The sequence below is a fragment of the Pinus tabuliformis genome, chromosome 9 (assembly GCF_031772625.1).
Source record: "Pinus tabuliformis cultivar Carrire ecotype Pingquan chromosome 9, CPIR1, whole genome shotgun sequence".
In the NCBI taxonomy this organism is placed as follows: domain Eukaryota; kingdom Viridiplantae; phylum Streptophyta; class Pinopsida; order Pinales; family Pinaceae; genus Pinus; species Pinus tabuliformis.
Window position 1 is genome coordinate 1528111885 of NC_142307.1, and position 12005 is coordinate 1528123889.

At 38.4% G+C, this 12005-nt stretch overlaps 1 protein-coding gene across 1 annotated transcript in view; it reads left to right on the plus strand.

Annotated features, from left to right (window-relative positions):
• The window catches only part of LOC149154422 (uncharacterized), a 281090-nt gene extending 269566 nt beyond the window's left edge, over window positions 1-11524 (plus strand). The window contains exons 12-16 of the mRNA XM_089438498.1: window positions 9792-9952; window positions 10390-10479; window positions 10577-10675; window positions 10814-11011; window positions 11193-11524. Coding sequence (XP_089294624.1) covers window positions 9792-9952; window positions 10390-10479; window positions 10577-10675; window positions 10814-11011; window positions 11193-11223 — 579 coding nt within the window. The 3' untranslated portion in view covers window positions 11224-11524. The remainder of the gene's footprint in view (window positions 1-9791; window positions 9953-10389; window positions 10480-10576; window positions 10676-10813; window positions 11012-11192) is intronic.
• Window positions 11525-12005: the final 481 nt, after the last annotated feature.

The following is a 12005-nucleotide window of genomic DNA, read 5'->3' on the forward strand; positions in this document are numbered from 1 at the left end:
TGCTTCTACCTAGACTGCTGGAGATGATTTCAAGAAATCTGCCCCTAATGAAGTCTCAAAACCGTTGATTTAATTCTTGTCAAGCTCCAGAGCAATAAGAGGTAAATATGTATCTATTAGTCCATTGCTAGAACGTTTACCTTTTTAAAAACATTGTATGGCTCAATGCATTGTTTCAGTTTTCTAATTCATACCACTCGGATAACCATACTTCGGCCTTGTAATTTTCAAAACTTTCTCATAGTGATAGATTACTTTAGGGCTATAAATATGCAATAAACAACAACCCAACCGTTGATATGTAGGAGGCAGAACAACTTTTGACAAATGTGCTTCAGGATCTTTTTCAAAGAGCCAAGAGGACTGAAGATTGAAGGCTTCAATCCTTCAAAATTGCTAATGCACAAGGGTGACCAAGCCGACCGGTTTGTTACCGAGCCGACTAAGTCCGTGACCGACTTGGCCGGCTTGGTAACAAACCGACCAACCATTTCATTTCATCCACCGAGCCGACCTGGCCAGGCCTTGGCTTGGCCGAGTCAGAGTTGGCTTCGTTGATTCTAAAAACACTGCTAAGAACTTAGAGACAATGTCTAGCCACCTCTTTACAAACTAGTTTTAAAAACTAGTTGGTCTGAACTAGTAACTAGTCAAACCAGCTGATCAGATAGCCTTGGGCATCGACCCGGTACAAAAATATGGGTAGAGAATTGGTTTGTACTGGTTAGGTACCAAATCTGTAACTACCCATCTCGATTCACGAGTAGCATAGCAATAGTAGCATGTATACGAGGCATGCATATGATAGCTACATATGCATGCATCACATATATCGCACTAGTATACATATTAGTTGATATTGGAAAATGTCTAAGTATAAAGCAATGAATTAATTATTGAAGTACTAAATAAATACCTAACTCACTAGAACATAATGAATATGTAGAGTGTGAAAATTCCTAGACTCGAAGGAACCCCTACTGCAGTAAATATGAATCTACTTCACCTACTTCATTTTTAAATTACATTCATCAAGTTATTCTTTTGAATATTGAAGCAAATTACTTCTGCAGCCTACACTAATTAAATATTTGACCTCATGAAACAAAAAACAGAGCAAAGAACAAGATACATAGGGCACACTTATTTTTGGACACAATAGTCCCCGGAAAAACCTAATGCGGGAAAATCGATGCAACAGTTATGAGGGTTTATTATTATGTAGGAGAAATATCTGAATACAAATCTAGGATGCTCATCTAGCAATCCTTTACAGAGAAAAATACAGGCAGAAAATCTGAGTGAGTTTTACCTCACTTCACCTCGCAGAATTTCGGCTGATCCAGCACAAGACTGGCTAACCCCGATTATTTTTGCGCTAGCCCTGCGTAGGCTCTGGGTCAGCATTTTAGGCTCCACATCAAACTTGCATCAATTTCTCTTCCCTCTGCGTCAGATATCCTGGCTGTTCTGGCAGTTCTCGGCAGTTCCGGTTGTTCCTGACACTTCTCGATTCTGCGTGATAGGCAACTTTTCTGCTCTGCGTTGGCATTCCTCGCTCTACGTCAAGACTACGTGGGCCAAGACTGGCCTAGCGTCAACCCTCCTAGCTACTGCACTGCCTCTCTGTAAGCTCTCTCTGCCTCTTTGTCAGTGTTCTCTGGAAAGTCCTTCTCCCAGATTCTCACTACCCCTCTGCTGTTGTATGATCACTTAGTTCGAATTTCTCAACTTCCTAGCCCTAGAAATCGAACTCCAAATCAATTCTCTATGTGTGTTCGTGTTTCCAAATGAACGCCAAACCTCCATTTTATACTTTTCCTGTTGAGTCTTCAACGATCGAGATTAAGTCTCTAATCAACGACTAAGTTTAAAACATGACTTGATCCACCTCCTAGATCATTCTCACCCATATTTTGATTAATACCCATTAATATTTTAATTTCCCTAAGTTTAGACTTAAGAACTCCATTAAAAATATTAATTATTTTAACAAAATACAATCCGGGTGGAATTTCACCAAACGGTTTCTGGGTTCTTTAGAACTCACGTGCCTTAGCCTTCCCACCAATTTTTAAGGCTAGAGCACTTCCGATGCTACAAAAAACTAACATAGAGTGGGTGCTTCCAAATATATCTAATCAAAAGAAGTTTTATGGTTTTCTCCTAGATGGGTTTCCACCTATATCCTATGTTCATTGTTTGTGTAAACACATCTCCTTACCCTAAGGAATTTATTTACTATGCTAACCCAACTTCCCTAGTACATTTAGAGAAATGGGGTATTTCTTTTTGACTTATTCCAAGTTTCTGGAGCTCAGTTTGGATGTCATCATCACATTCGTCTCGACAAGACTTTTCTAGTGATATAAGTTTGGTCCAAATCAAACTCCGAGATTGGAAATAATGATCCTTCAAGGTATCCTTAGTTCAAATCTGCCACCTCTCTTTTTCCTATCACGTGGCACCCACATGGTCTCCATGTGGCATGTCGCTACATTGCCACATAGTGTATGGCCCTTATGGTCGAGAGACACTTGACTATGTGGTATGCCTCGATACCATGCATCTTATATTACTTCCACACACACACATATACACAAAGGACTGTATAAGATAAAAAGTGAAATTAAAATAAATAACATTTTTATATTAACTAAAAGAATTATACATTTTATTTTACAAAAAAAATATAAACTATATCAAGAAAAGGAACTAAATAATATAATTAAAAAGGCTTATGACAAACAATGAATAAAGTTCTTAAATAAAATATAAGGACTAAAATAGTTGACAAAACCTATTTCTTAAAAGTAAAAAAAATCAATTCAATTTAAACAAACAGTGCTATTAAAATGAAAGGTGGCTGCCTCTAAAGATCATTCATTCAGGTTCCATGTAACAGGATAGGTGCAAGGAAAACAGATGGACGGCGAACACTGAGACGGTGGAAGGAGGGAAAGACGGTGGGGTTTTGGAGATATAAGGAGAAGCGAGGAAGTACAGGAAGGGGGAAAGTTTTTTTGAGAGAAACAGAGGAGGAATTCTCAACAGAGAGCTATAGACAGAAAGTGAGGACTGAGTCTTGATTATTCTCGAAGCTTTTGGGCATGGGGTCCAGAGTGCTTCAATTTCAAGTATTATGGAGTTGGGTACCGAGATTGTGCCCAGTTGGCAGGGAGATTTTGGTTTTTTGGTAATGAGAGCAAGAGCCACGATGAATCAGAAACATCTTCAAACACAAAATCCCAGGTAGGTACTCAATAGTAAGTTGATAAATTCTGTTTTTAAAATTACATATACACTGGTATATTCTGAGTATAGCGGGACCGGGAACCACGACAGATCAGAAACATCTTCAAACACAAAATCCCAGGTAGGTACTCAATAGTAAGTCAATAAATTTTGTTTTTAAATTACATATACACTGGTATATTCTGAGTACAAATTTGTTAAACCCAGTTAAATTCTGAATTTAGAGCTTCACAAAATCGGCTGGTTTGGTACCTAACTGGAGTCTGGTACAAATTGGCCTATTCCACTTTTAACTAGCTTGATCCAGATTTTATACTCCGAAATTCTCTTGAATTACAATCAGAGTTGTATGCTTTTCCATTATCATTTGCGACAATCTCTGTACAGATCTAAACTGAAATGTAAGATATGCTTGCATTCATATTTAGAGTTTGAAATGTATGACATATACTTGTTGTGGTTTTAGATATTTTTTTGGTAGTTAATATAAAATACACTTGTTTCACAAAGCCAAAATCTTGTGATATGTGAACCGCATCTTGTTAATTTCCCTGAACCTAACACTTGACACTTTATTAACCTAGCAAATTACAGATCTACCGAATAAATACACAACTAGGTTCTTAACACAATTATTTAGGGGAAGCAAAATTACAACCAATCACAAGCACATGTGACACATACAAATTCTGCCCAATCAAATCAGTTCTTCGTTAAATCAAAACCTACTTGGGCTTCCGTCTTGAAAATCTATAATTACAACATACCTTGGATCTATTCCAACTGATCAGTCCCTAAATCTGTCCTTGATCTCCTTGGCTGATTGGATCTCCTATACTGCACTTTTGCACCTTCCTTAGACTCAACACACTAGAATGGAAGTCCTTCTCCACTCACTATTGAGATGCCTCTTTCAATGTCTTGTGTTGTTGTATGGTGAGTCTTTCTCCTCTCCTTAGCCTTTCTTTTATAACTTTTCATGGAGCTAAATCCCTAACCCTAATATCCAAAGTGATTGACGTCGAGAATAGATATCACCTCGCTTGAGATAGATGATTGAGATTAAACATTATCACTGAAGTAAATACTTTACTTTTCCTATGTTTCTTTAGCTCAATAGCCAACATAATCTATTATGTGCTTTTCCTAAGTTAGACTTAGGATAAGCTATATTAACAACTTACTCATACTTTAGCAAGTTTCCCAAGAAGACTTTGGGCGACTTTTGCGTGCCTAGACACTTAGGTCCATGCAAAAGTACCTTCCCAAGCTACCAACATTCCCTCTTTGTTTGGGAGGTACATTTGCCAATTGGAACTATCTCCGATCCTGGAGCAACATCTGCTACCATGGCTGCTCTCTCTGAATTGGAAGCCTTCCTTGCCATTTGGTTTGGAATAATCCTCAAAGACCTGTTCTCTTTGGACTTGTTCCTAGAGGCCTTCTGTGCCTAAACATCCTGTATGGTCATCTCATACCAAAAGACCTTCTTGATAGACTTGGAAGACTCTGCTGACTGCTCCTCCCCACTTGAACCTAAAGGTTTACTCCCTTTGAACTACTCAACCTTCAGAGCTACCCACTTCTTCTTCTTAGTCATTGTTCTGCTTCTTTCCATTTCTCAAATAGGTTGGCCCTTTAGCCTACAAATATTGCTCTCTAAATCCAATGACATGGCCACCGTCAGAGCTAAATCAAATGGGTCTAATTAGTGCCTGTTCGTCCTAGAACACTACATAACCTCTTGTTCTCTATCTTAGAGACTAAGAACAAACTCCACCTAGGTTTTGGCACCCATAGCATATCCTTCACTTCCAACCTACTTTCTAACTCACGCTACAATATCATTGTTCCAACTCCTTTCACTGCATGTTTGGTATCAACCCCAAACTCCACGTGCAACTGTGAGTCCCACTTTGTCAGGTTGTCAAATAGCTCTTGTGCTATTGTCATATGTCATGTGGATCCACTATCTAGTAGCTAAGCACTATCTGATATGGTGCTTGAGAAAAGGTAGAAAACAAGTGATAATTTAGTTTCAAACTTCATGGAAAACTCTTCCATCTTACCTTTTGCTGACACAACTACAATTTTTTGTGTACCTTTTTTGTCGTTCTCCCTTTCTGGACATTGTGAGCATAGTGACCTGTCTTATGACAAGCAAAATGCTTGACCTTATTCATGTCCTCCTTCAGCTATGAGGTTGACTCCTCACTCCTACTGCTTGAACCTTTTCCTTTGCTCTTCATTACTCGATTGGCAAGAGAAATATTCTCATCATCACTCTTGTGCCGGCCTCCTGAATTCCTCCCAAATCTCCTCCTGGATGAAATCATCACACTGTCTATCCCAATCAAGAAGTTTCTTGTGCCATGATGCCTTTGATGAAAGGATCCCCTAGCTTGGTGAAGTCATTCAGGGTCATCTTGACTCCTTACCATCTCTCCATCTATCACAATCTCCCCAACTACAACCAACTCATCACGAACTTGTGTGATCTTGGTGAGATAAGAAGTCACCGTATCTGATTTGATCATCGTAGTGTTCCTAAGCTTTTCTTTCAACACTATGTTCTTGTTGGTGTATCTCTTTGGTATAACTTCGTCAGAGCCTCCCACATCTCCCTTTTTGTATTCTTCTTGGATAGGTGAGAAATCACATGATCCTTCACCACATCCAAGATAATCCTTCTAGCTTTCACATCCTTTTGATTGTGGATGGCCAGATCTGCAACATCTATAGGCGAGTTGAGCTTGGTGTTAGAAAACTCCCATGTGCCATTCTCCATGAGAATCAATCAAATCCTCGCCTTTCAGGGAATGAAGTTATAAACACCCTCCAACCTGTCCTCAAACCTCAAACCAATTGCAACAATTTTCAAATCAGAAACTTAAGTGAAAGGTTTTGCTTGGTCCTTCAGGCACCCAAATTTGTTGCCAATCCCTTGACAGGCACCCAAATCTGTTGCCAATCCCTTGACTGGTATGATCTCCCTCTCTCCCTTTTAGGGTTGGCCTCTGGCAATCACATTGGCTATATTAGACTATTGTTTTAGTAGCCTCTCATCCTTCAATAGCAGCTTTGGTCCTTTGCCTTTTTTGCAGCCAATCGATCCCCGTTTGGCAATAGAACCCAACCATCCTGTCACTGTTTCCTCCACAACCCACACGATTGGCATCTTTGTGCTTTGCAACCTTCAACATTGGTGTCCCTCGGTCTCAACTCCAATAATATGTGTGTCTGCAGACCCGCTGACAATCCCTCGACCTTTGTGATGACGACCCTAATGACCTTTTTCCCTGGCTATTGGCCACAGCGTGTCGGTCTGCTCATCCTGGTAGCTCCGCCCAAGTACCTTCTTTGATCTTGTCATGCTACTTGTCACCCAAGTTATGGCTCCCATCGGTTGATAACTCTTTGCTACCTGCACCTGCATCACTGTCTTGACTGCCTGCTACAGATCTCCTCGCTCCGCACAACTTGATTGCTCGACCCTTCTATTGGTGATGCCCCCCATGAGTCTATTAGGTCCTTTTTTTTGTTTTCGGGCACTCTACATGTGTGTATGGCTTACTTTACATACGATGATTGTACTTTCTATAGTGTCTGTGTACAACCTTCACTCGACAATGTATGGCTTTCTCCTATACTTCAATTTTTATTTTCAGTTCATATGATCGCGGCCAAACATGGCCATGACGATGCCTATACAGACCTAGCACCTTGAGATCAACTTCTTAGAGTTTTTGCTCTACTACCATGTTAATTTCCCTAAACCTAGCACCCAACACTTTATTAACCTTGCAAATTATAGATCTATTGGATAAATGCACAATTAGTTTGAGGGAACTTAACATGGTTCATTTGTCTTGTTGGTTCAAAACATTGTCACAAAAATTATCGATGTGATGGATCCAGAAAGAAAAGCTCAACACAACTCAAATCATAGAAGCCTCAATTCTAAAATGCACAACTAGGTTCTTAACACAATTATTCAATAGAAGCAAAATTACAACCAATCTCAATCACATGTGACACATACAAATTCTGCCAATCAAATCAGTTTTTCATTAAATCAGAACCTACTTGGGCTCTCGTCATAAGATAATGGGCTAACTGAAAAATTTAACATACAACATACCTTGGATCTGATCCAGCTGATCAAGCCCTAAATCTGTCCTTGATCTCCTTGGCTGATTTGGATCTCATATGCTGCACTTTTGCACCTTTCTCGGACTTGACAAACTAGAATGGAAGTCCTTCTCCACTCAACATTGAGATGCCTCTCTCAATGACTTTGCTGCTGTATGATGTGACTTTCTTCTTTCCTTAGCCTATCTTTTATAACTTTACATTGAGCTAAATCCATAACCCTAATCTCCAAAGTGATTGATGGCCAAGATTTGATCTCGCCTCACTTGAGATCGATGGTTGAGAAAACATAATGACTAAAGTAAATTTATACACTTTTCCTAAGATGGGGTAGTTACAATAGCAACTTACTCATACTTGAGCAAGTGTCTTAAGGAGACTTTGGGCAATTTCTGCATGCCTAGACACTTATGCCTGTGCAAAGTACCTTCCCTAGTTACAAACATCATTACATCTGCATGAAGAAATCAGTATAGAAGCTTCATGTTGTGAGGCCACTTGTACTACTTGGCAATTTCTAATTCATACCATAGACAGTTATCAAAAGCATTTACACCTTGCCTCATCTCCACTTTTCAGTTTTAATTTTTATTATTTTTCTCTTTGCGATCTGATGACAGGTCTTACTTTTAGAAAGGGAAAGTTTGCTCAAGTGTTAATGATTTTATGCATCACTTTGCAAGTTTGCAGGATGGTGGCTTTATAGTTATTTCTGATGTATCATGTGATAAGAAGGATGATAATGGTATAACTGATTTTTTGTTTTGTTTTTGAGAGTATTCTATTTTGCGACCATCAAGGCACCATTCAATATATTAAGGGGGATGCTATTATGCATGCAATTATGTGTTTTGTCGTTGATGTGTATTGCATGGGGTGCCATTTTGATATATTCACTCTTACATGGTATATATATGGGCAAACTTTGCATATTTTGTTTCTAATGTTTTGGAATCATGGTTTGAAATATTAAAAATAAAATTTTCATCAAAAAATAATTATTTAATGTACTATTTTCAGGTCCAGTTTGTTGAATCCAGTTTGATCTGGATTGAATCCCAGTTAGATAGGTGGGCCAGTTCAAAACCCGTTCTGGTTTTTAAAATTATGTTTCCATCATCAAACAATGCTGGGACAGAAGGAAGAACTTGCCTCTTTTGAGGAATTCTAGGTGGGTGTGGGTTCCTTTTTGTTGAAAATCTGCATGCATGAGTACAAGTAGGATCTGCATCACCAAAAAGGGAGGGTTGAGAAGTAGGATATGTTTTTCCATTAGCAGAGCTTTGTTTGTCTACAGTTTCTTTCTTCAGTGTAGAATCAGCTTTAATAACAAAGCATATGGCAATTCTGTAACTACTGTACTTGAATGGCATCATGGCTAATTCATGTTATATGTTGCATTTTATTGTATTCGTTTCCTCCTTCCTGGTTTACTGCAACAGTGGATTGATCCCATAGAGAGGGCGCCAGGATCCTTTTGAGAGCCATAACAGCAAGGAACTGAGAGTCTAAGTAAACAATTGCCTTGCAAATACAAAATTGTTGATGTCTTCACTTGAATGGTGTGCTAGTCATCTAAGCCAGGTCTCTCAACTGCCCACATGCTGTTCTGGCATTACCTACATGCACAAATCAGCTTGGCTGGCTTTCATCTCTCATAAGGGGCCACAGACTGCCCATGAGCTACCCACATGTAAAAAGTAGCTTTCATAAGTACCAACACACTGCCCACAGACTTACATGTAAAAATCAATTCTTACAAGTGCCCACAGACTACCCACTTCCAAAAGGCGGCTCTTCTTGACTTGATTTGGTACCCACAATGAATATCGAGAGCTATAGTGAATAATAAAAGCTCACATATAAAACTAGGTACCCACTGTAAGCTTGTTCTTTGCTCATTAACAGCGAGAAAGAGCAAGGAGACCGGTGCTCTTTTCGGTGTTTGAGGGATTAAATGTCCCATTTTTATGTTTAAAGTCATGTATTTTCATGTTTTGTGGGGGTTATAGCCATGTGTACCCCATGTGGCCTTCTCCTTAACATTGGCATATGGTATGGTACATTCCAGCAATTCCAGGGACATACCTTTGGGCTCTCTATTGGCCACACTTGAAATGCTCACATTCATGTTTTGGGATATCTCTTTCCTCGGTACATGTTTGCATGTATCAGTGTACATCACATATTGTGTTGAGATATGTTTTGTTAAATAAATTTTCTTGAAAATTGAATTTACTATCTGCATACTTTAAAGTTCAGATTTCTTCGAGGGAATCATTTATATCTGGAAGTTACTTTTTAAGCAGAGGATGAAACATCGTAGCTCTATCCTCTGTTTATATTGCATAGACATTATCTAAATATTTTTTTAATTGTTACAGCTTGGATGGTTCAGAATAGACGTTGTGGAGTGTAACAGTAGGTGTCAATGTGGACCAAATTGTGTGAACCGTGAACTTCAAAAAGGCCTTCATGTTGAATTGGAAGTTTTTAAAACAGAAGAGCGAGGATGGGGTGTGAGAACTCTTGAGCAGATCCCAAGGTAGGTAGTGTGATTTTATTTGCGTGAGCATTTCTTCCATCATATTTATGTTGTTGGTAACCTTAGAAAGGTTATATACATATTCACACATTAGCTTCTTTCTATGAAAAATGTGACCTGAATTCGCCGCCAATGGAGATAGGGGAATGGATGGACTAGCAAAAATGGGATGGTGATTGCTAAGAGAAATAAGGGCTTTGTTACCAAGTGCAAAAACATGAAATGGCTGCATGTTTACTGTCTTAATGTATTATGCTTAAATGGCTGCATGCTTACTGTCTTAATGTATTATGCTTAAATGGCTGCATGTTTACTGTCTTACTTAATGTATTATGCTTAATAGCATTCAAGTCTTGGTTCAAATACGTTAACAAACTGCCTCGATCTTTCTTCATGTAGTGGTATTAGAATTTACTTATATATCCTGATCACAACAGGGGAAAATTTGTTCTCGAGTATGTTGGTGAAATGTTGACTGAGGGAGAAGTCAGTAAACGAGGGCTGGTCTATCCTGAATACAGTTCCAGGTGACTTATACTATTATTAGAATTATATGTTATTCAGAGATTCTAGCGTTTAAGAAAGTGGTAAAACATCATATTTGGACCATCTTTTTGGGTGCAGCTATCTTTTCAATCTGGATCATCCTGCTGTTCCTCTAGAAGATCAGTTGGTACTTGATGGCTTCAAGATGTCAAATGTTGGTCGTTTCATTAACCACAGGTCAGTTAGCCAAAATGTCCTGTTCAGTATATATATTATATTACGAGGAAAGAAAGTGCAGAAGAATGATTACCTAATTATCTGTGGGATGTATGCTGTGATAAGTGAAATATAATCAGGATGTTGTGTTGTTGGCAGCTGTGAGGGTAACCTATCAATATACAGGGTCTACACAGAAACTTTAGACGAGAGAATTTTTCGGATAGGGCTATATGCAGGCCGTGACATTGAAATCGGCGAAGAGCTTACATATGATTACAAGTATATCCAAGAACCTGGAGTTCTTGTTGATGATCCAGGAGCTTTCAAATGCTTCTGCCGTGCGAAAAGCTGCAGGCAGATCTCATTATCCAGTGAATCTTAAAATTTCTTTGAAGATTTGGATTCTCTATCCAATTTGATACTGTATTTCATATTATAAACTAATACTGTACAGTTTCAAATTCAGATTTTAAAATTTTAGATGGGATGCTAAATTTTAGATGAGATTCTAAATTTTAGATTCATTTTTCTGCAGCTGTTCTTGTGCCACTCTGGTATGGCCATAACATGATATAAGTAGTGAAAAATAAGGCACAAGATACACTGATTTGGCCCTTTGCAGGGCTGGCTTAGATTTTCTTAAAAGTGACTTTCTTAGTGATCAGGCTGAGTTAAGCCTCATTTCATGAATTGTTGTCATTGACATTATTTACATATTTTATGGAAAAACAAGCTGGCCCTTTGCAGGGCTGGCTTAGATTTTCTTAAAAGTGACTTCCTTAGTGATCAGGCTGAGTTATGCCTCATTTCATGAATTGTTGTCATTGACATTATTTACATATTTTATGGAAAAACAGCCTTTCTTAACTCCTTCGCCGTAAATACACTCCAAGAGTTTTTATTCTGAATTAAGCCATGGAAATTGGCACATTTACATCGTCGAATATTCTCCTTCTATCCAATTACCTGTAAAAATAGCTACTTTGAGTTTTCATAATGTTAATTGTTTGAGAAAAGTTAAAACAAAATTACCACAATATCAAGAAATCTTCAAAACTGTGTATTATGGTTATAGAATATTCCCAGGTGTATTTTTAGAATCTTCTTTCATAGCTTTCTATTCTTGTTGCACATTTTCTATTCTTGTTGCACATTGTATTTGCTTTTTATTACCATGGCTTCATGACCATCATTCTTTGTGATCTTGAATTTTAAAAGTGTTTTTCCAGAATGACGTGTTGGTCAGGGAACTTCCTTAGTCTTCCTCATTGTTCCCTCCTCCATCTTCATTTCCCCCTTCTTTTTCCATTGATGTTTCTTTGTGATTTTCTTCTTCTTTATTCCTCTT